General features: G+C 44.4%; 2 protein-coding genes across 3 annotated transcripts in view; one reads left to right on the top strand and one right to left on the bottom strand.

The window, feature by feature from the left end:
- Window positions 1-5,933, bottom strand: part of LOC122910087 (splicing regulatory glutamine/lysine-rich protein 1-like) — a 111,797-nt gene extending 105,864 nt beyond the window's left edge. The window contains exons 1-3 of the mRNA XM_044254810.1: window positions 5,788-5,933; window positions 5,223-5,458; window positions 2,104-2,283 (exon numbers count right to left, since the gene is read on the bottom strand). Of these exons, the coding sequence (XP_044110745.1) occupies window positions 2,104-2,283; window positions 5,223-5,458; window positions 5,788-5,933 (562 nt within the window). The remainder of the gene's footprint in view (window positions 1-2,103; window positions 2,284-5,222; window positions 5,459-5,787) is intronic.
- A 238-nt stretch (window positions 5,934-6,171) lies between these two features.
- Window positions 6,172-16,361, top strand: SHOX2 (short stature homeobox 2). 2 transcript variants are annotated; one of them, XM_044251681.1, is made up of 5 exons: window positions 6,172-6,610; window positions 9,481-9,689; window positions 12,103-12,160; window positions 12,453-12,541; window positions 14,108-16,361. In XM_044251681.1, the coding sequence occupies exons 1-5, from the start codon at window positions 6,262-6,264 to the stop codon at window positions 14,363-14,365; spliced, it is 963 nt and encodes a 320-aa protein (XP_044107616.1). In that variant the 5' UTR covers window positions 6,172-6,261; the 3' UTR covers window positions 14,366-16,361. The 2 variants fall into 2 exon arrangements, with proteins under 2 accessions (XP_044107616.1, XP_044107615.1); XM_044251680.1 differs by having other exon boundaries at window positions 14,072-16,361.
- Window positions 16,362-23,001: the final 6,640 nt, after the last annotated feature.

The following is a 23,001-nucleotide window of genomic DNA, read 5'->3' as shown; positions in this document are numbered from 1 at the left end:
TGAACTGAGCAGAGATTTTTAGAAGCCCCAAAAGATAATAATTTTTCAATCTACCTGTAAACAGAAAACCCAACTACAGGAATGAACTCCTACAGCTCTTGGTTTTCTGTCCCCTTCTGTCTTCTAGTACTTCCTGGTTACAGACTCCTGGTTGCAAACCTCCCCCAAATACTCCCACTACCAAATTGAAACCAGGAGAGGTAATGACTACAACAGGACATCTATTTACAAAAACATCTCACTGAAAAGTTCAAATGACTTACTGAAGACATGAAGCCAAGATGTGATCATTCAAAAGAAAGCTCAAAGGTATACACAAGTAGTTCCTTTGTCTAGTTGTTAATAAAGGTACATGAAGCAGTTAGCCTTTTTCAGAAAACAGGTAGAGGGAAAAAAGATTCCTAGAGAACATGACAGTTTATAATTATTTCTCTACTACTCATCCATTAGTACATCAAACTATATTTTTTAATCTTTGACACATGGCTTAAAAAAAAAAAAGTCATGTCAATGGGAAATCCACCTCAAAAAGGTAAAGTAAAAATGGGGCTAATAGCATTTTAGCATAGGAAGAAATCCACAAACAAGTACAAAGCCATGCAAACGCAGTAAAAGAACTGTGGTAAAATTCTAATTTAAGATAACACAGCAAATTTCAAAAAAGACACAGAATTGTCAAAAACACACCTATCATAATTAAAAATTTGTAAACTAGCATCTCTTTTTTTAAAGAGCATTATCAGTCCTAAGAATTTCTCCCCAATGGTTTGAAAATGAAAGCAGAAAATTCATCTATACATTTACTGTAACAAAATCATTACAGAAGTTTTCCAACTCTTAACACAACTTTTTGCTAAGACTGGTGGAACTGGTAAGGCCAATTAATACATACCAGCTGCCTTTAATTTTTTTTTTCTATTTCAAACATTTTTAGCTCTCTTATTGAAGACCGTAACAGTAGTAAAGTGTTACCACCACTTGGCAGGAAATCTCCTTTGCTTGTAAAGAAAGTGAGTATTTATAGACTCTAAAGCTAGACAGGATACACAGTTCCCCACAAGGTTGCACCTGCCATATTCAAATCCTTAAACCTGAGAATTCTGCATATTCCCCTCACTTAGAGCGTTTATGTTTAGATGAGCGCTGGAATACTTTTTTGTAACAGAAAAAAATATTTGATTTATGTAAATACCTAGTACCTACTTAGTTGAAACTCGAATAGTTTGGTGCTAATTCTGAAAACGCAATTAACAACAAAAAATCTGGGCTTCCAGTGTACATTTAAATATGTATAACCTCTAAGATAGAAGTTATGCTAAGGCTGATCTAAAATCATGAGTCCACAACATATCTAAGTAGTGCATTATAACCTCTCACCAAAGTGAATAGAGATTAAGGGCAGCCATGTGCTCCTAAGGAAGCCCATAAAGGTGGTCATATGACCACAAGGCCAAAAATTCTGAGGTCAAGGAAACTGAACGTTTAAAGCGAGTATATTTATATGTGAAGGAAGTTAAGTCCACCTCACCCAGCACCATCTCTCTCTCAGCAAGAGTGGGAGCGCGGAAGGGGGACAGGGAGGGAAAGAGGTGGATCTCAAGTACCGACAGCAGAGTGAGTGGGGTAGAGTGCACCAGGCTGCAGCCTCCCTCTTGCTCCATCCTACTATAGCTAGTGACGAAGCACCAACACACTGCAAGATGAGCACAGAAACCCAAAAGCAGTGATGGAGAACCAGGGACTGGGGGTGCAGATGGAGGTGTGGTCTAGGTATGAAGAGAATTTAGAGCTGGTTAACTCTTCCTCACCACCACCAGACTGAAGGCCTAGCTTGAGGCCTGCGACCGCACAGTACCCCAGAGGTACCCACCACCCAAAGACCCTAACTTAGACTTCAAGGGTCAGAAAGCGCCAGGTACCGGGCGCATGCGTGCTGCGCCGCTCCGCAAGCCTCGCGGCCGCCACCCACCACCCCCTCCACCCCCGCTCCACGTCGCCTTCCTGGCGAACTGCGCCAGGCCCCGCGCCGCTTCTCGCCGGAGCAGGGCCTCGGAACCTTGCGCCCGCAGCCGCCGCCTCCCAGGTTCCGGATGCGGGCATCACCTGGGTCCTGGCCTCCGGCTTCACGCCTCCGGTTGACTTGCAAGCGCCACAGACCAAAAAACCTTCCTTCAAATCTGGGCGCCGCTGCCGTCCTCCGAACTTGGTTCAGTTTAAGCTCACCGCCTTCCTGGTTCCAGCGCCAGGCAGCCTCAGCCGAGCTTCCGAGTGCATCGATAGAGACTGCCAGGAGTTAGAGGAGTACCGAGGGAGTAGATTGTCACGCCGCCAATTTTTTGTTTGGTGTTGGTTTTGCGTTCTTGCTTATTTGATTTTTTGTTGTTGTTGTTGTTTCCCAAAAAGCAATAAAGGTGAAGACTGAAAAGTGTTATTGCCTTAGTAACCGTCGCTATCGTCTTAGACAATCAGTAAACAAATCTGCATCGTAGGAAGTTATGTTTAAGACACCACACGTAGCAAAATTAGTTATCTCACTCTGGGGGAGGAAGAAACTAGCCCAACGATAATAAATCATGGGAGTGTGTCTGTGTAGAGTCGTATGTGATTAAACTCTAATGATTTATTTGCAAAAATGCATTAAAATCGGTGTTTCTTCTACCCTGAAGGTGAAGGCATTCACAGGTTGGGTGCAAATTAGTTTCCCACATTAAAGTTAACGGGTTGGTGGAGGAATGGGAGAAGGCTGCCTGAGGCAGGGAGCCGAGGTTTCTTCTGAAAGAGAAATTAAACGTATAGATTTTTTGTTGTTGTTTAAACCAATAAAAATTACAGCGATTCAGCATTTTCTGTAACTCATACTACATTATTTATCTGTAAGAAACCTAAAGGAGGTGAATAAACCCTTGGCCTTGGTTTGGGTAGACTTCAAGAACCAACTCGTCAACTGATAGATATCCAGGCTAGAGTTTTCCGCTGACGGTTTGAGAGGGTGAAAATCACCTCCACAAATATATTGCTCATAAATGACTTTACCTTAAATAACCAGTTTTGAGGGACCGTTTTAAAACTTAACTACTACACTACACGTTTATTTTAAATAATTCAAGAGCTGGGGAGTGGGGGGAGATTGGCGTCCTGAATTTCATTGGAACCTGTGTATCTGTCTGCAGGTTGTCAACTAAACTTTATTCAGTGTTGCTGTTGGTTTTTTTTTTTTCTTTTTACCAAAACCACGTTTTGAAAAACTCTGTCTCAAGAAAAAATTTTTTATCTAATGAAACATCCTTAGAACTTCATGAGCATTTATTAGCATATGATTTTAAAACTTTGTTGATGTTGGTTTTTAACTAAACTTCCCCTGGGCCAGTGGAAATCTGTGGGAAGGCACTGCAGATTTCTCACATCCGCATTTGATATTAACACTACTATTCCTAAATGTATACAAAAAGCCCATATGCCAGAAAAATCTATGGGAAAAATCTATTTGGTGTGAGTTCCATGATGATTGTGTCTGAGACTTCCCTGATCACCTTTAAAGTGGTCATCTTTCCCTCAAGCTCAGTAGACAGAATTTTAAAAGTAGCTATTGAGTCTCCTGATCCCTTGCCAGACTTCTAATAGTGATTATGTTGGAGGTGTTTGTGAATACACATTTAACACCTCAGTTTTAGAGCTCTTTGAGCACCACATCTATTTAGCTGACCCCATTCCTGGTCATTCTGCTAAATAACCTGAAAGATGGATTTTCATAAAGGATTAAAGTTTTATGGTTATTCTCTGATAATATCAGAATTGAAGTGGTTACAAGTAGGAAACCAAGACTAAATGTAAAATCATGTTTCTAAATTCATAACTTTGAAAAATGTGAGTATGTGAGTCTTTTTTGCAGTGTGATAAAATAGAAGCAAGCACTCATATAACTCATTAATACCTAAAAGCTATTGCTACTGGAAACAAAGATTTTAATTATTTCCCCTAAATAAGAAGAACAAAGGACAACTTCAGAATTCAAAAGAAAAAAAAAAGACAAAGTAACATTCCTAAGAAGTATGATTTTCATTTTCCTTAAATTCACTTAAATGTGAACATTTTAATCTGAAGAGTAGTATATATAGAATGACAAAGGTACATATAGCCTCTATTTTTATATATTCTAGAACCACTGATGATATAATTGTTTTCTCTTTTTACAAATGATTCAGATTGTTTTGATGATAGTTTTCAAATTATCTGTTCATGCCTCAATCGAAGGGCAGAAGTAGACCTATCACATTTCTGTAACTGCTTTTATTTTTCCTGAGAGTATCAGATCCAAGAAAATGAACAACTTACATTTAACATCAGAAGAAAACCTGCATTAATATTCATACTACTTGAAAATGTCCCCCAAACCACACTTGGAGAGATATATTTGTTTGTAGGCTAGAGTAATTATCTTTCTTATGTAAATATTCTTGTGTGAGATATATACATGGCCACACCGCTCACTGCAAGCTTTGCCCTACACAGGACAAATGACTCAGTAATATAGATGTTCCTTCCATATAACAAACTATTTCGATGAAAATAGTCCAGGAATAGAATTTTAAATTGTGGCTTTGACAGGGAGAGAGAGAGACCTTTCTCCCGGTGACTCTCTTCTTGAATAGTCCATGATTTAAAAAAAAAAAAAAATTAGATGGGGCATAAACTTAACATGAATTTTTTTTCAAACTCAAAGAGGGATAATAATTCGCTTTTCAAGATTAGGAAATCAACTAGAATGTTTCTGAGGATGCTAAAGAAGACCTTTAGTGGGAGGGGTCCGGGTTTAGGGAGTTGTAAGGGAAAAGGGATCAGGATCCTGAGACCTCAAAGAGGGAACGAAGTCAAACTGTCCTTGACCAGGCGCTAAAGAAACACTTTAAAATGGAATCTGTCAGGGAACAGCTGCTCGGGAAATGTGTTAAATAGACTGGCCCCTACGAGTTGGGTTTGTCTGTAGAGGTGTTGGCCTGGGCTCCAGGGCACGAGTAGTGGGGTGAATCACAAACTCCCCTGGGCGGGGAGCTTAGTGAAGACCCAAGCTCAGCTCTGGCTGCGAGCCGGGAAGCCCCTTAAGGAGCCGCGCGGGTCTGGAAAGCTGTAAAGGACCCTGACTCTGAGCAGGTTTGTGAACCCAGGTTGCCGAGCTGTGTGGGTTGATGTGGAGGATGTAGGATTGGGACACAGGACCAGGATACGGAATTGGGGTGCGGGGCGCCTAATGCAGGTCAAAGAAGCCTGGCAGCAAGGCGGGGAGGAGCAGTTGCGCTGCACCCTGACGCGGTGCGAGGTTGTGGGGTCGAATGCCCAGTCCGGATACCCGATTGACTCCCGCAGCCGCGCACTTGTCAGTTTCCTCTTGGCCACGCCCCGGCGGAGTAGGTCCAGGTCCCCAGTGTTTAACTGAATCGTGACACCAACGCAAAATCCACGCCTAATTAAATTAATTAGGGATTCTCGTCAATCCTGGATTAATGGCCAAGAGCACAGGCGGCCGAGGCTATCTGAAAACCCGGACGGCCTGGGACCGGCCTCCTTTTCCCGCCCCCTCCCGTCCCCTTCTCTGCCCTCCCACTCCTGCTCCAGCCTGCCTGGACTCCAGCCTCAATCAATCTCAATCTCTCTCTCTCTCTCTCTCTCTCCCCCCAACCTCTTTCTCTCTCTCTCTCTTTCTCCCTCCCACCCCCCCCCCGCCCCAGGTAGTGGTGCGGGTGCTTCCCCAGGAAGGGGCTCCCTCCGAGTTGCGAAGGGGAGGTAATTTACTCAGAACAAGGGGCCGCCTTTGCGAAGTATAAATAGTGAGACTTCAAGCGCAGCATTGCTATCAGATCTGAACTCTCCGCAGGAAGAATTGTCAAAGATCTTAACATTGAACAAGCGCGCTCCGGCAGGGAAGCATCAGTTCCCATTTCCCTCCTGCGGCCCCCGCCCCTTCCCCTCTCCTCCTCCTCCTCCTCCTCCTCCTCCTCCTCCTCCTCCTTCTTTTCTTTCTCCTCCTTCTCTTCTTCCTCCTCCTCCTCTTCTTACTTCTTTTTCTCCTACTTCTCCTCCTCTTTCTTCTTTCTTCTCTTCTTTTTTTTCTTCTTCTTCTTCCTCCTCCTCCAGCTCCTCCCCCACCCCCTGCCCCATTGATGTGTTATTATTGGGGGGGTTGGAGCAGTAAAAAAAGAAGAAGGAAAAAAAGAGCGGGGCTCGACTGGGAGAGGTTGAGCGCGGGGCTGACCGGCTTCGGCGGCGATGGAAGAACTTACGGCGTTCGTCTCTAAGTCTTTTGACCAGAAAGTGAAGGAGAAGAAGGAGGCGATCACATACCGAGAAGTGCTGGAGAGCGGGCCGCTGCGCGGGACCAAGGAGCCGACGGGCTGCGCGGAGCCGGGCAGAGACGACCGCAGCAGCCCGGCAGTCCGGGCGGCCGGCGGAGGCGGCGGCGGAGGAGGAGGCGGAGGCGGAGGCGGAGGAGGCGGAGGAGGTGCAGGAGGAGGAGGAGCAGGCGGAGGAGCTGGAGGAGGGCGCTCTCCCGTCCGGGAGCTGGACATGGGCGCCGCTGAGAGAAGCAGGGAGCCTGGCAGCCCGCGGCTCACCGAGGGTAACGGCCTAAAACCCCAGCCGCGATTCCCCTTCCCGCCTTCCTGACTCCTCTCAGGCAAAAGAGGACTCCGAGGCCCAGCCGGGAGAGGGGCGGGACGCGGACAGGGCCCTTGGACCCCAGCTTTGGAAGCTAGAGTGATGATGGAGGGGTGGGAGTCCCGTGGTGTGCACGGTCGTGGGTGGGGTCCGAGTGTTTGTGAAGACGGGGGGCGTGGGGTTTGCGCGCGCCCTTTTCAGATGCTCCGGCTTTGCCCGTTCCACTGTAGCGCGTTTCACCAGTCGGAGGATGGGCCGGCAGCCCAGACGGCCAGCGGGCGGGTGGGGAAGTTCGCTGGGCCGGGCTGCGGCGGGGGTGCTGACAGCAGCTGGGCCAGGCGGCGGGATTATGGTTATCATCTAGCGCCGAGTTTGCGGGAGCCCCTTTCCTAGGCCTGAGAAAGAAAGAAAAAGACAGGAAGGAGAGAGGGGAGAGAGAGATTTCACTCTTAGGTCGCCCCAGGGTTTCTGGCCGCGGCTAAGATCCACTCGAAGTCCACGAAGATCCTGGCTTCTCAGATCTTGGAGGTCAAAACTTCTCATTCTCTTTGAGCTATTAAGATCGAACAGGGCCAAGGCAGTCTAGACTGTTCTCTCGGGAGACACGTTAGGCTCCCTTTTTTGGTGGGTTTTTCGATATTTACACAATTCCATTGCTGTTTCGAATCCTTTAGTACTCTGGTTTTTTGGGAGGGGGGTGTGTGAGGAATCCTTTGGTGCCAGCAAAGTGTTAGGAAATGGCTTTATCTAGATGGTGGAGCGTCCTGTACCAATTCAAAAGAGTTCAACAATAAAATTAATTTGGCACTTGGTGCCTGCAGTAACTGGTGTGCTGCCATATTTTTCCAATTAGGAAAATATGTGACATGCGTAGAATCACATATTTAAGCAAGCAATTAAGTTGTTTATAACACGGTCTGTTCCTGTTTAGGCCAATAAATGAAATTTGGGGGCAAAATAAAGATTATATTAAGTCTATTAATCAAGTGGAAATGTGGACATCTTTCTCTTTGAAGCTCCAAAAGTTTGAAAGGCATCCACTGTGAATGACATGAAATAGACAAAGCCTTCTCGACCCTTAAGTAGAATCTGAAGGGTGTGCTTTCATATTTAAATTTCATTACAATATCAGTGGAAATATTTTATTAACTTGGCTCCGAATGTTAGCTGTAATGTTATCTGCTTCCTCTCCCGTGGAAGGACGAATGTCTACAAAACGAACTCTGAGTACAAGAAATGCAGGCAACACTTAAGATCATGGTAGCTAGACTGCTAGACTGGGCTGGGATCTAGAGGCTCTTCTTCTCCCAGACCAGGCAGCAGGTCCTCCTAAATTTGGAAAATGGTGGCACAGCTGACAGGCGGCCAGTGCAGCCTCCCAGGAGTGAGTCCGCTGCTCCAGGCCCAGGGTACACCAGCCCACCGCATCGCGCGGTTAGGGTCTGAACCCGGGCAGACACAGTCCTGGGATTGTTGATTTACAAGCTCAGGACAAGTATTAATTTCTCTGCAGGCTGGCTCTTCCGGAAATGATTTTTAACACCCATGCTGATCGGGATCCTGGGCTAGGAAGAACTGCAAACAGCCTCGACTATCCAAACTCAGCTTTGACACCTTATAAAAAACCCAAGGCTCCGACTCAGGCGCAGAGGATGAAGGTTCCAGAGGGCAGCTTATGTTGATATGGGCTCCCCTGATCACTGCCCTTTGGCCTAAATATATATCCCTCCGGTGACTCTGTATGCTCACACTAGCAGAGCTCCTGTTTTTTTAAGGGAGAAGGAAGGACAGTAAAGTAGCAACGGATGTGTGCAAACCCAGAGCAGAAAAAAAAATGCATATTTTATTAAACAACGGTACTGCTAGATGAATGAAAAGGCTTTGCGCAACCAATAGAAACCAAGGATCACGAATGTTCTGCTTGAACCTGTTGATCTCTGTGGGTTTAAGCATTTAGGGTCGAGTCTGCCTTTCCAATGGGGAGGGAGAAGGAGAGAACTGAGGCAGCGGTCTGTTTCGCGCGCCTCGCGAAGCTAGTTATCTCCGCTCTCGCCTTTTGGCCTGGCGTGAGCCGCAAGCCCTTCAGGCAGCCAACATGGCGTGGGTGCCTCTGCTCAGGCACCAGTGTCCGGCATGGGGGGTAGGGACTGCTTGGCCGCCAGTGGTCCTCCGCAGGGTTAGGCTTGAGCCTTGGGTCAGCACCGAAAGCCCGGAGATGCGGCTCCCAGTGCCGCTCAGCAACGGGTCTTTTTCCGCCGCTGCGACCCTTGGGCCCAATTGTTCCCAAATTAGAGCAGCAAGTTTAGAGAAACAGAGAGCCAGCGACGGTCGGAGCAGGCCTGAGAATAGCCCAGCATCCTGGGAGTAGCCGGTGAGAAGCCGGTGCGTGGCCTCGCCGCGCCCTTCTGCCCCGACCGGATTCTATGTCTGGCCGGGCGCGGCGCTCTTGATGCCGTGCCTGCGAGGGAGAGGGTGAGTGCGAGAGAGGTTGAGTGGAATGGATTTGGTGTTCGCGGGGGAGGGCTGGGGGTGGTGGAGCGAACAGTGAGGAGGTGAGTTGAGGCTACAGTTGCGAAGGGGTGAGTGGGTGAATAGCTGCGGGCAGGCGGTCGCCCAGAGTTGATCTCGCGTCTCCAGAATCCTCTTCCTCAGGACAGGGTGAGGGACTAGACAGGAACTCCGGGAGGGGGCAGGATCCTCCATCATTTTGTAGACAAATCTAGTAGCAGGATTAGCTGTGTTGTTTTTGTACGTACGTGTGTGTGTGTGTGTGTGTGTGTGTGTTGTGCGCACATGGACATATGCGTGGCTTATTTGTGGTTCCCCCTCCAGTGTCCCCAGAGCTGAAGGATCGCAAGGAGGATGCAAAAGGGATGGAAGACGAAGGCCAGACCAAAATCAAGCAGAGGCGAAGTCGGACCAATTTCACTCTGGAACAACTCAACGAACTGGAGAGGCTTTTCGATGAGACCCACTACCCAGACGCTTTCATGCGCGAGGAACTGAGCCAAAGGCTGGGACTGTCCGAAGCCCGAGTGCAGGTATCCAGCTGTGAGGAGGTCAAGGCAGGGCGCGGGGAGTGGAGGAGGGGCACACGTGGGGTTAGAGAGGCCGCTTGGGAGACACACACGGAGGGCGCAGGTTCAAGAATATGGAGTGAGGTGAGAAGGGATGGGATATCTTTACTAGAGGTCTTATTTTCCAAAGTAAATCTTAGTCTTGTAGCCTACCCCCCACCCCATCCCAACATATGTTCCCAGCAGAAGAAAGCTGTGCTGGGCTTGCTCCCAGAGTTTCTATAAACCACAACCACCACCACCCCCCCCTCCTCGCCTTACGATGCCTTTAATGTGGTTTAATCCTAATGGGCCTACTTTTATAAGCCTTAAAAAAAAATCCCACAGAAAACGTTTTATCTTCTGGATGCCTTAAAAGTTACAACGAATATTTTGTTCGCCTGAGTTGGTTTTCCTTGAGGGCCTGCTCCGGGGTCTAGGGTTGCCAAGCGGATATGCCAATTAGGTTTATAGATGTACAGACTATAAAGAAAATTAGCAACTGTTAAGTGTGGAAATTTACAGTTTGCCGTTAGCAGTCGATCTCAAACTGTGTGTAAAACAGTGGAGACAGAAATGCATTTTGGTCACTCTTTGTTCCCTCACTTAACCAGGACAGCAAACCTGAACCTACAGAACTTGATTTTATAACAACTTACATATCTTAATATTGGCATTCCCAGAGTCCAACACCCAACAAGTGCCATATGTGATGAAGTTAGAATTGGAGCAGGTTTCTTGTTTTTTGTTTTTTCACTGGTTGTGGGGGTGGAAGTAATGGCAATAGGCTTTGGGGGCATTCAATGTAGAAAATTATATACACACATGCATACATATCCTTCTGCTTTTATGGAGAAAACACTTAAGTGTTCAGACTGTATTTCCGCTCAAATAATAAAATAGGAGAAAATGATGGTCATTATTTGTTTGAACACATGGAGCAGTTTTAGGCCTGAACATCTGCAGCTGTTATAAAGTATCACTGTAACAGATACTCCCGGGGTCTCTGGGTGAAGAGACCACCATCTGCAGCAAACTATGCAATTCTTATGGGGCTTCCCGCATCTTGTAATAGGATCAGGACAAAAACAGAGCAGTCACGTTGAAGGGAAAAAGTAATAATAGGCTGCCTTGGTCATCACAGCCGTCAATAGAAGGCTCTGCTCTTCCTTTTTAAGCCTCTGCTGCTTTGCTGTGTGTACTCAAATCTCTAGAGGCTCAGCAACCCCTTAAAGACATGATGATAATTATTACAGTTATGAGCATTAGTATCTCAGTTCCAACTCTTCTAGGGGAAAAAAGAGGCAAGAAGCCTCAGGCCATGTGAGTTACACAAAGGATGCCACCCTGGCATGAAATCTACCCTTCTATTACACTAAATGGCAGGGGAATTTTTGAAGATTTATATTGACTATGACACTTGCTTTCAAAAACAAGAAAAAGCTCTGAAGCAGTATTTTTCTTTTATAGTTTTTTTCAAACCTTAATTTGTGAATCAGTCAATATGCTGTATTATTGGAACATAATGCTGTATGATTGGAGTGTAAAAACACAAGCTTTGTATGAATTTTTAAAAATCTGTCATACTGCCTCTGAAAGTTGGCAAGTGTATTTAAGAAGGTAATATGTGGGAGAAGACAGTATCCAGAGTGACTTGATTCATACCTTCCCCTCTTCACAGAATATTGTCTTCTTTTTTTTCCCCTCATAAGAAGTGAACTTTATTGCTGGTCTTCATTTTTTCATACTTTTATTTAAATTTTAGGGTTATTTTCTACTACCCTAACCATAAGCAGTGGATTTTTTCTGTAGAAGCGAATTAAATTATCATGATAATGACACAATTATTCTGCTACTGTGTTACACTCTACTGCACAGAGGAACAGAGAAATTCTAAACTTCTTTGTAGTGAGGCTTTTATCGCACTAATTACCTCTTCCCCCACTCTTATCCACCCCCCCCAAACAGAGTCACTATTTGCTTTGGTGTTTGGTTTTTCTTGAAGATGAAGCTAATTAATATTACAGGCTATTAATGAGCACATTCTTCTCAGGTCTTACTGGGCAAACATCTAAACCCATTATCACTTTAGTATCAGGTATCAGGGAGAGTTTTAGGCCTTGGGGACTCTATAATGTAGAAAGATGAAACCAGGACTAATAGTAATTTATCAAGAAACAATTTATCTTGCAAAAGACTATGAAATTCTTTTTTGTCATTCATTTACATTATTTGACTTTGGAAATTGAGAGTGTTTTTTATAATTCAAATATCGCTTGCTATATCTCTCAATCCTTGCCTAAAATACTACTTTTTTTTTTTCAGTATACTCTGGTAATTAAAGGAATATGTTTGAGTTCATAAAATCTAGATTTTATTTTATTTTTCCAATTTGTAGGTTTGGTTTCAAAATCGAAGAGCAAAATGTAGAAAACAAGAAAATCAACTCCATAAAGGTATGCTTCTCAAAGAACATCTGATATTCTAAGTAAAAAGAGAACTGGGTAATATTGTTATACAAAGTCAGAAAGATAATCATGTTCTCTATTTAAAATCTGCCTGAAAGCAGTTAATGAGAGTACTAAAGTACGGGAGTACATTTATTTTCATTATGGCAGCTGTTTAGGAAGATAACAGTCCAATTTCAAAGGAGTTTGTTCTATTTTGGTATTGTTTGGAACTCTGGGAAACAATGCTGGAAATATTAAACTCACATTATTGTGTTTTACCCCCCCCCCTTTTTTACAGGTGTTCTCATAGGGGCTGCCAGCCAGTTTGAAGCTTGTAGAGTTGCACCCTATGTCAACGTAGGTGCTTTAAGGATGCCATTTCAGCAGGCAAGTATAACCCAGTTTCAACCAGTTTTCAACTGTAAAAAGACCTGGATGTTTGCTTGAATTGTTGAATATACCCTCTCTGAGTCCTAGTGTTGGTGTCCATGCAGTTGAAGAATAATTTTGAGATGATATAGTAAATCTACTCCCCTTTAAAAACCTATAAAATGTCAGGGGCCTACATGCCTAGTCCTTTCTGTTCTCATGGGAAACCTGCAGAGGCCTGAGGCCAGCAACTGGTCCTTTAAAAATGCACTAAAGATTGCACTTGGGGAGAGGAAGGAAAAGCCTTTTGATTAAGATTTTGTCAGATCCAATTCAGAGGTTAGTCCTAAGGTGTTTTCTAAGGCAACTTTCTAAATATTTTTCTAGGTATTTCCTATCCCTTAGTCACAATAAATGTCTCTGAAAAAAAGAAAAGTAAATAAATAAAAGTACTTCCAACTCAGACTTGATTTTTAAAAGCTGTCTCTGCAAACAAAGCTTCATCTCTAGTAGAGAGAGAAGCCTTGGTCTTCCTAGGGATGCCCTGCCTCTGCAATCCTTTTCTTAGGCATAAAGAAACCTTTAAGACTACATTTTAAAAGGACAGCCTGCAGCAATGATTTAATCCTGGGAAATCCCAGTGCTCTAAACGCCCCTGCTTTCCCAGCCTAAGGGCTCAATCCTTACCAACCAGCGCCTGACCTTCCCCTTCCTCAGCCGGGACCCCTGCTTGGTAGGGCTGTGAAGTCAAGAATTAGCTCTCAGTTGGCAACACCCTGGACTGGGGAGACATCTGGGTGTACCCATGTATTGATGGTTACTGTTAGGGAGATCTTAGCTCTCTTGACACTGCAGGACTCTAGCTTACATCCTGATGCTAGGCTTTTGAAGCAAGAGAGAATGATTGGAGAGAGAGTGGGGTCTTAAAAGGAGACCCTTACTACTCAGAAAGTGATCTGCAGGCCTGCAGCACCAGCACCACCTGGGAGATTGTTAGAAATGCAGAATCTCAGGTCCCAATGCAGACCTTCTGAAGTAGAATCTGCATTTTTAAGAAGATCTGCTTTATAACAAGGGTAACTGTTATAGCAGTAAAGGTTAGAAGTACTAACAATTGTGCCAGTTGTGATGAAGATGCAATATTTTCCCCGGGTGACGGGGAAAAGTTTTACAGTTTGCTTGCTATTACTACAGTGCTTTAATGGATAAGAGCTGTATGATGGCATCAAGAGAGCCTTTCCAAATTACCTTTGTAATTTTGAGGAGGGTGATGTTTTAACACAATAGCAGTGTTGCCCTCTGATGGGCCCAGCTTCCGAGGGGGCGGCCACATTCCTGCAGACAGGAGTCCCCCAGGGCCCAGGGAGGTAAGACGTGCTGAAGGAGCTGCAGAGACTCTGGCGCACCGGAGTATCCCCGCAGCGCCCCAGATTCAGTAACAAACTGAGAAGGTCAGCCAAACTCCCCTTTCCTGTCCCCAGCCCCAGCCTTCCCCCTCACCAAGCTGGACGCCGTTAATGCTCTGTTTCTATTCTGTTGTCACCCTAGGATAGTCATTGCAACGTGACGCCCTTGTCCTTTCAGGTTCAGGCGCAGCTGCAGCTGGACAGCGCCGTGGCGCACGCGCACCACCACCTGCACCCGCACCTGGCCGCGCACGCGCCCTATATGATGTTCCCGGCACCGCCCTTCGGACTGCCGCTGGCCACCTTGGCGGCGGACTCAGCCTCCGCCGCCTCTGTGGTGGCTGCCGCCGCAGCAGCCAAGACCACCAGCAAGAACTCCAGCATCGCGGATCTCAGACTGAAAGCCAAAAAGCACGCTGCCGCCCTGGGTCTGTGACGCCAGCGCCAGCGCCAGCGCCGAATTCGCGCCCCCAGCGTGGCGCGCACCCTGCAAACCCTCCGTGCCCCGCTGCTTTCCGTTTAACCCCTCCGGACCTCCGGAACCGACCCTTTTTCCGCCCCGCTGATCGCCCTTTGCCACCTTCCACATCCGAGACTCGGAGGGCGAGACTCCGCGCCAGACCTTGAATCCCCCTAGGCGCACCAGCTCTGTGGCTCCGGACCATAAACTTACCCAAGGGCGTAGAATTTGGCTTCGTACGGGCAAGTTTTCGGGAAGTCTGGAGGGAGACTGAACAAGGGAGCGCTGGGACACGGGAGTGTGGCTCACGGCAAAGCTGCAACGATGGACTCTTGCGTAGAAATAAAAATCCAGTTAATAAAAAATGAGAAAAAAAAAAAAAAAAAAAAAGTAGAAAAGATAAACCAGAAAGAAAAAGGAGGAAGGGAACTAAACTTATTGCTATTTGACAGAAGTTGAAATCGGAGAAAGAACCAAGGAACAAAAACAAATTTTAAAAATTAAAGTATTTTATACATTTAAAAATATGGGAGAATAACCCGGACGAATCTCGAGAGAATGGGGTGGGGGGGGTGTTACCAACTTAAAGTGTATGTTTTTTTTAATGGGCTAAAAACCGCAAAACAGAAGGAAGAGGTATACTTATTTAAATAATTAAGATTTTAAAAAGTGCGCAGCTGGGAAGTTCACAGGTTTTGAAACTGACCTTTTTCTGCGAAGTTCACTTTAATACAAGAACTTTGATAAGAGAGGCGGGCCTCCTTTTACGTTGAATCCGATGCTTTGAGTTAAAAACCACCACGTATGGAAGAGTAAGAAGAGGGAAGACAGTACAAAAACGAGGAGAAGAAAAAAAAAATGACATTAATACAAAAAATGTTATCACAGACTGTGATTTCTCTGAGAAATTATTATGGCAGCACTGTCCAGACTGCTGACAGTAAATTCCGGTTTTGCATGTTACTTGTATTCCATTGATGGTGTCTCCCTGCTCCCTGCTTTACTCACATGCACTTACTCCATTTTTATCTTCAGTGTGAAAAACAATACCAAAAGCATCTGGAAATTGATATATATCAAATCTATAATTTTTGCCCTGTCTTTGATCCTGTTGGACAAAAGAAAAAGGTTGGAAGGGAAACAGTTTATACTCTGTCCCAAGAAGACGGAGGCTGGCAGAAAATGTGGGGAAAGGAAAAAGAAAAGAAGACCAAATGAAATAATAAAGGTACAGCGCCTCAGAGGGCTCCTGGCGCATAGTAGGCGCTCAAACAATGTTAGTCCCCTCTCCTCCCTCCTTCCTTCTATTCCCTCCTGCTGATTTCCTGATGTCCTATGTGGGAACCTTGTTTTTTTCCCCCTCTCTATCCTGTCACACTCACCTTAAATAATATCCAACTAGATACAGGCAGTAGGTTTGTGTAAAATATGTTGATACACACAAACAAAGTTTATTTTGGCTATAATGTGTGAACTGATGGTTGACTTACAACATTTGCATTTTATCTCACAAAGGTGTATATTCAAGTAAATTTTTTTTTTTGTTTCAATTCATGTAACTATTTAAACTGGGATACCCTGGACTAAGCAATCTGTATCCCAATCACTAGAAAGCCTCCTTAGTTTTTTTTTCTTCCTCCTAATTTACAAGAAAGAGGAAAAGCTCTTTTAACTGAATTTTAGTATGCGGTTGAGCTTTGTAACTATTTGTTCTCCATGAAAACAAAGTTATTTATATTTGCCATATTTTTTCTAGTGTATTAAGTTATTTTAAACAGAAGAAGATGCTGTTATTTCATGATGTGTTGTTGGTACAAAATGTTTCGATTTCACCTCTGTTAAACCTTTTAAATAAGTGCCAAGTTATTAATTGAAGACACTTTGCGATCAATTGAATGAAAATAGTATTGTTTCATTTGATGGGGTTCGCGTCATCTTTGTTCCTGTTACTATTAAACTCTCCGGGATAGTCTTTCCTTCTTCCTTTTTGATTAATGTGTACCTATCTCTCGAATACATCAACTTAGAAAAGCGCTTGCTTCTGCTTCTGCGTGCAGCTCTTAAGGGGCCGTGAGAATGGTGAATCTGTGGCTCTCGATATCGCTGAGCGCAACCTCCACCCACTTTTTATCTGCCCAGCATAGAAACCGGATTGATTTTACACCAAACCAATAAAGGAACAGGTAATATGTAAAATAATATAAAATGGACTCCCTAAGGCAAACTCTCATTCTTCATTCTGCTGCACTTTCACCTTTGAAGTTTTTCGGGGAGCAGCTTGAGGAGAAAGGGAAGAGGGATCACAGGGTGCGAAATCTACCTGGGTTAATTGAGGCATAATGGACACTCGACCCCAGGTCGACCACCCTCCCTAAGCAAGGGTTGAAGGTTTGGGAGTGGGTAAAAGCCGCGGAAAGGAACCAGGGCTCTAGGAAGGGCGAATCTTCCACCTCCCCTCTCCAATTCAGCGCTTTGGCCCATGTAGATTTTTCATTGGTTAAATCTAGGAAAAGGTAAAAGCAAGGGCCCTACTTAGGAAAAGCCGGGTCCTAGCCTAGCGGTCCTTAGAATACCGAGGATCCTCTCCCTCCCGCCCGCCTCCCCTGTCCCCTACTCCCGGAAGAAACCTCTAGTAAAACCCAAAAGCGTTGCCTGTTTAAGTGTGGGTCGAGACTGCGAAGACGCGGCCCCGGACCTTCCCTACCCGCGAGCGTTCTGGGGATGCGGGCATCCCCCGCAAAGATCAAGGGTTTCCCCAGTGTCCATTGGGGCCCCCTTTGGGCCGGAGGGCGCCTAGTGGACACCTCCCACCCCTTCGACAAAGCCTGACGTTTTTCATTAGCGCCCCGGTCTTCCCCACCCGGCCTTCTCCCGGGTTGAGCTCGCACACTCAAAGCTGTTCCTCTGAGTAGACGTGGGTGATATCTTTATATTTATCTTTTTAGCTTTCAAAGACCACTGAATAAGACTTGGGCCGTATTCAGCGCCCAGGCCTTGCAAGTCTTCTAGTTGACAAGTTGACAGGTCTCTTATCAGTCCTTAGTTTTCATAGTAAGCATCAGCGTAGGGGTGGTGTGCACCTTGAATCCGCCGCGCCAAGCCCGCCGCCTTGGCCGGGAGGCCTCTGGCTCGCTCCCATCGGGGCCCGGCCCGAGGGTCGGAACACGCAGGCTCCCTGCCCCAAGCCTAGTGGAGGCCCCCACGCTAATTCGGACATTTCTACGGGCACCTCAACGGAGGTCGGAGGTCACGGGAGAACTTGGGCCCTGGGGAGTTAGATATTCCGTCCTGGGTCCAGCCTGAGGCACGGTCGACGCGAAGCCCAGCCAGTCCTCGCAGCTTAGCTTGGGGGAAGCTTGAGGTCAAAGGAAGCAAGTACATCTGGGCCCTGGCAGGCGAGGCCCAGGGGACCAGGACGGGGGCGCGGCAGCACTGCCTAGGTCGTCCCGGAACTTCCCCGGCTGCAGGAGCGAGGTGGGCTGGGCGCGGCAACAGCCGGGGGCGGGGTGGGGGGGAGCAGTGGACGCCGGGGAGCCTGCGGAGGCGGCCAGGCCGGGCGAGAAAGGCCAAAGTTTCTTGGCCCGGTCGGCGGTACTTGAGCTGGGCGCGGCCTGTGGGACCCACGCGTCGGGGGTGTCCGCTCTCCCGAGACTCAGCGAGGGCCGAGGCCCCCTTTCCCGGCGGGTCGGGGCCGCGTCCCGCGGGCCCGGCCTCCCACTCACGCTCTCCCTGGGTTTTCCCCCAGCGCCGCCACTCAAACTCGCCCGCAGGCGCCTGGGTGTGTGGGGGGGGACATTCCAAACCCAGGGTTTCCAAAGCCACACTGAGAAAGGGTCCGAAGAAGTCTTCGCTTTAAATTCAAATAAGGGCCAACATGCACGTCGTTTTGGTAGGAACTCAATAATTGTAATAAATAATTAATAGAGATTTCGCCACTCCCTCCACCCCCACCCCCACCCCCACCCCAGACCCTTCAAGGTGTGCAAAACCTTCCTGAGCTACAAAATCCCTGATTTTTTTCCCTGGGGGGAAAACCGAGTTAAAAGAGATTATTCGGGACATCATTAGTATTAAGGACTTTAAGATACTGGAGGGCCCGGTAAGATCGGAGGCCTTTGCTTGAATCTGAATTGATAAATATCTATTTTGAGTTTTTCCCCACACTTATAACTTTGTAGATCCTCAGATGGTAATACTTTAGTATAACCCAGTGCTCAAATTTCGGAACTATTTTGATTTCTGAAAAATGCCCTTTTGGCTTCAGTGACATGGATCCTGTTATTTTTTCACAAATCAGTTTACATCATAAATTGCAAACATTTGCAATAAGATCTCAAGATTGTTTATTCTGTGTAACCTCAAGCACTTGACTATGTTAAACACTAGTACAGAAACTCTGTGAAATCAGTTTAATGTGTGTGAGGGAATTAAAGGATCACTCCTTTTCGTCACATAAACAAAGCATTTAAGATTGTTTTCATTGTCAGTCTCCCAATTTTTAAACAGTCTTACAAGTGACTATTAATTTTAGAGTCGTTCTGTGTGAAAATAATTACTGAAGTTATATCCTGCTTTAATTAAATGTTTCTGGGCAGAAGAAAATGGTATTCCACATTGGGAAGTGGGTGATTGTTTTTAATATTACATTATTTTAAATTATTTTAGTTCAAATGTAAATAAAGTGTGCTAAATTTCAATGGGGAAAAAGTCTGAAATGGTTTCTTAAAGTGCCATTAGAACAGTTAGTCAGAGTGCATTAAAGGAACATCACAAACCCAGAAATAATAAATATGTCATTGTAATGAGAGTGTTAACTTATGGATAATTTATTCAAGGTAGTTTCTACATTTCAGATAGAATCTCTTATTATGACCTGCTTGAGTACTCTGATGCTTGTTCTTCAAAATCTAATTTATATAGGCTCAGAATATACATAATTCATAACTCCTGTTGATATACGTATACACACCCCGAATTTTAACCTTTACAATATGTTTGCATGTTTACTAGCATGTTTTCAAGCTGACTAAAAAAAAACATAAAAAATGTTAAACATCATATTGAAAGCAAGTGCTGTCCTATGTGTGGAGAAAAAGTGGAGGAAAATTAAAAATTAAAAAGGATTAGATAATTCTCAAACTCAGATATAGAGTGAACACTGAAATATTTCAGACAGGGAACATTCTTGTATAAGAAATAAGAAAATCTCCAAGAAAGGCTTACAGATGTGAGCTTATAACACTTCTGATGCTGAGACACTCCTTTCATGTCTCTAATTCATAGAACAAAAAATCCTCAAGTCTTGGGATATTTTGTTTTGGGTATTTTATGTGTCAGTCAAGGTAACCATCACATATGCCTTCAGTACAGGAAAATTTAGTATAGTACTTACACGGAGTTCTATTGGCATGAAGAAAGCTTTTAGAATATAATCAAATAAATCACATAGGGAGGAGTAAACACACATTTCCCCCCTTGTTGAACAACCACTCACATGTCCTGAGCAGGGATCTTTGCAAATTCTTATTCAGGCAGAATAGTGTGGAATAAGTTAAAGGCACAGACTCTGGAGCCAGACTTTCTGGATTCAAACCTCAGAGCTGCCACTTAATAGTTTTGTGAGTTTGGATGAATTATTCTCTCTTTGCCTCAGTTTCCTCATCTGTAAAATGGGGATAAAGCAGCATCTATTTCATGGGATGGGTGTTAGGAGGATTAGATGAGTTAGTATATAGGAAGCCCTATGAACAGTGCCTTGTACACATATATTTAAGCAATATATGATATTTATCTTAATAAAAACATCAATAGGCCTTATTATTGTAATAAAACCTTAGAGGAAGAAAATGAAGTGCAGTGCAAGGAATGACTACTTTTTTATTGTGGCCAGAGGAAAACATTATTAGTTTGTGATTCTAGCTAATTGCTTAGCCTCTGCCAGCCTCATCTGGAAGCTGTGGCAAATGTCACGATGTAGTTAGGGGTCTTACCCATAAGAGCAATTATAGGTTGTGGGGTGCTATTTACATGACAGATAGCATTGTTACTCCGCCATGTACAGCTAATAAGGTGAACTATCAAGCATGACACTTGTCCTCAAGGGGCTTACCATCCAGGGGGAGACAGTTCATAACTACATATGATGGTGCTAGGAAACATGTGCTAAGTGTTCTTGCTTAAAGGCATTCAGTCACCTTATGTGCATCTGAATGGCCGTATGGCACATGTGGGGCCTGTTGTCCTGTTTTTGGAAATGGAATGTTTCTTGGAAATGAGTAGCCTTATAAAGGAATGATGGGGCGACACCCAGAGGTTAAAAAACACACTTTGTTAGAATTAAATGCATACCATATGTTGCCATGGTTTGTATTCCGTAAGCCCATCTGTGTTTTCTTAGGCTGTCCGTGTTTGCAGAGCATTAGCAGCAAAATGCCAAAAGATGCAAAGGCAGCTTACCAACAAAAATGAGCAATTGAGTCCTAGTTACAGATTCAGTGAAGAGGGACTTCTTCCTGAGACCTAAATTTAGATACGTCATTTACACTTGCCTCATACATATTTTATATAATATCTTGTAGGAGCTCAGAGCACTTTTTTACACATCTTCATTTGGAAGTCAGTGTGATGTCATTGGTATATGACTAATCTTTAGAGGCAGAATTTCTTGAGTTCAAATCTCAACTTTATCACCAATTAATTAGATCTGAAGTTTCAGGTAATCTCTTAGCTCCCTAGAGCCTGTGCCCTCTTCGTGTCCTGTACCACACATCTTGCAGGTTGTTGTAAGGATCAAATAAAATAAGATGGGTAAAGTGTCTGGCATAGGTAGGTTTTCCACTAATGTATTTCTCTTCTATACTTCTAGTACTTATCTTTCAAATTATTGTCACAGAGGATTTTGAACTTACCTGTCTGTGCTTAGAAACAGTTTTGGAAACTATTGGAGGCTGTATGCATATTTATTTCAGTTCCTTGTTATGGATGAATATTGAGCATTTGAGTATATGTTGTGTGGCCTGAAGTTTGGGATAAAACTTTCTTAAAATCTTGCAGAACTCTTTTCAGATAGATTTTTTGAAGGACTATAACTTTAGATCTACCCCTTTGTATAGAATAGAGAAGGTTCTTCTTCCCCGTTAACTCAAGGGCATTCCTAATACAAAGATTACACAGATTCTCTGACTTCCAGTCCTCTATATTCTGGAATGTCAGCATACAAATCGAGACCTGGCATTAACTCTCTAGTCACTTTGATATTAGATTGATTGTCTTTCTGTTTGCTTATTTATTGAGTACATTTTTTTATGCTTCCGTGCTAAGGAAGAAGAAAATAAACTACCTTTAAAAATGATTTCAAAATCTATCAAGCTATCCAAATTTTCAATACTCATACTACATTGTGTTTTGTATTACATTTATTGGCATTAGTGGTTTAAAATGTAATTACTTGTGGGCAATATATTTATTTATTGAAATTCTCGCTTGTCAGCAGTTGTATTTCTTTTGAGGCTTACATAGTTCTCTTAAAACTTGGTCTTGCCCAATGTTCATTTAAAAGGGTTCAGAAGGGGCGCCTAGGTGGCTCAGTGGGCTAAAGCCTTCTGCCTTCGGCTCAGGTCATAATCTCAGGCTCCTAAGATCAAGCCCTGCATCAGGCTCTCTGCTCAGCAGGGAGCCTGCTTCCCCCTCTCTCTCTGCCTCACTCTCTGCCTACTTATGATCTCTCTCTGTCAAATAAATAAATAAAATCTTAACAAAACAAAGATAAAAGGATTCAGGACCCTCTCTGAGGGAGTTTTAGGTCTAGACCTCCTTCCAAAACTTTTTAGATAGGTGAAATTAGGTGGAACTAGCCATCAAAGGAAGGCTTGCAAAGAGAGTCTGGTCCTGTCCTCCAATTGTTGTGGGAGTAGATAGATTTGGAAGTGTGATAGACAGAATAAAGGCCCCCCCCCAAAAATATCTGCATCCTAATCCCTGTTACACACACACATACACACACATGTGTGTGTGTATATATATGTGTGTGTGTTGAATATATATATATAGATAGATAGATATATATATAGATATAATATGGCAAAGGGAAATTAACGTTACAGTGGAATTAAGGTTGCTAATCAGCTGACTTTAGAATAGGGAGATTATCCTGGACTATTCAAGTGGGCCCATTATGCTTAAAAGAGTTTTTGGAAGTGGAAGTGAGAGGCCAAAACAGAGATTCAGAGAGAGCTAGGAGCTATTTGTATGTATAAAAGCCACTGGTCAATTTTTAATGCCAGGGGGTCTTCTGAGCCTGTTCAGTAGCAAGAGTCCTGCAAAACTCAAGGCTGGGATGCATTGCCAAACCCTAAAATATGCTCTCACTCAGGCACACAGATCTTCATATGCCTTTCAGCAGAGTCCCCCATATATCTCTCTTATTATTATAAAATGGAGCCTATAGAGGCAATCTGCAAAATTATGTGTATTCCTGTATGAAAAGTTAATCAGCAGTGAAAATCTCTGTCTTGCTTCATTCTCCTTTGTCATCTGCTTGCTATTATTTACTTTCTTTTCTTTTTTTTTTTTTTTTTTTTTTTTTAGTATCCAATGTAGAGAAAAGGACTATT

This window comes from Neovison vison, chromosome 6 (assembly GCF_020171115.1).
Source record: "Neovison vison isolate M4711 chromosome 6, ASM_NN_V1, whole genome shotgun sequence".
Taxonomy (NCBI): Eukaryota; Metazoa; Chordata; class Mammalia; order Carnivora; family Mustelidae; genus Neogale; species Neogale vison.
Note: the sequence above shows the minus strand (reverse complement) of the source record. Positions and strands in the feature narration are given on the sequence as shown.

Coding starts and splice junctions, on each gene's coding strand:
- SHOX2 (XM_044251680.1), top strand. CDS start 6,262: ATGGAAGAACTTACGGCGTTCGTCTCTAAGTCTTTTGACCAGAAAGTG. Junction 9,690..12,102: donor TGTCCGAAGCCCGAGTGCAG/GTATCCAGCTGT, acceptor TCCAATTTGTAG/GTTTGGTTTCAAAATCGAAG. Junction 12,161..12,452: donor AGAAAATCAACTCCATAAAG/GTATGCTTCTCA, acceptor CCTTTTTTACAG/GTGTTCTCATAGGGGCTGCC.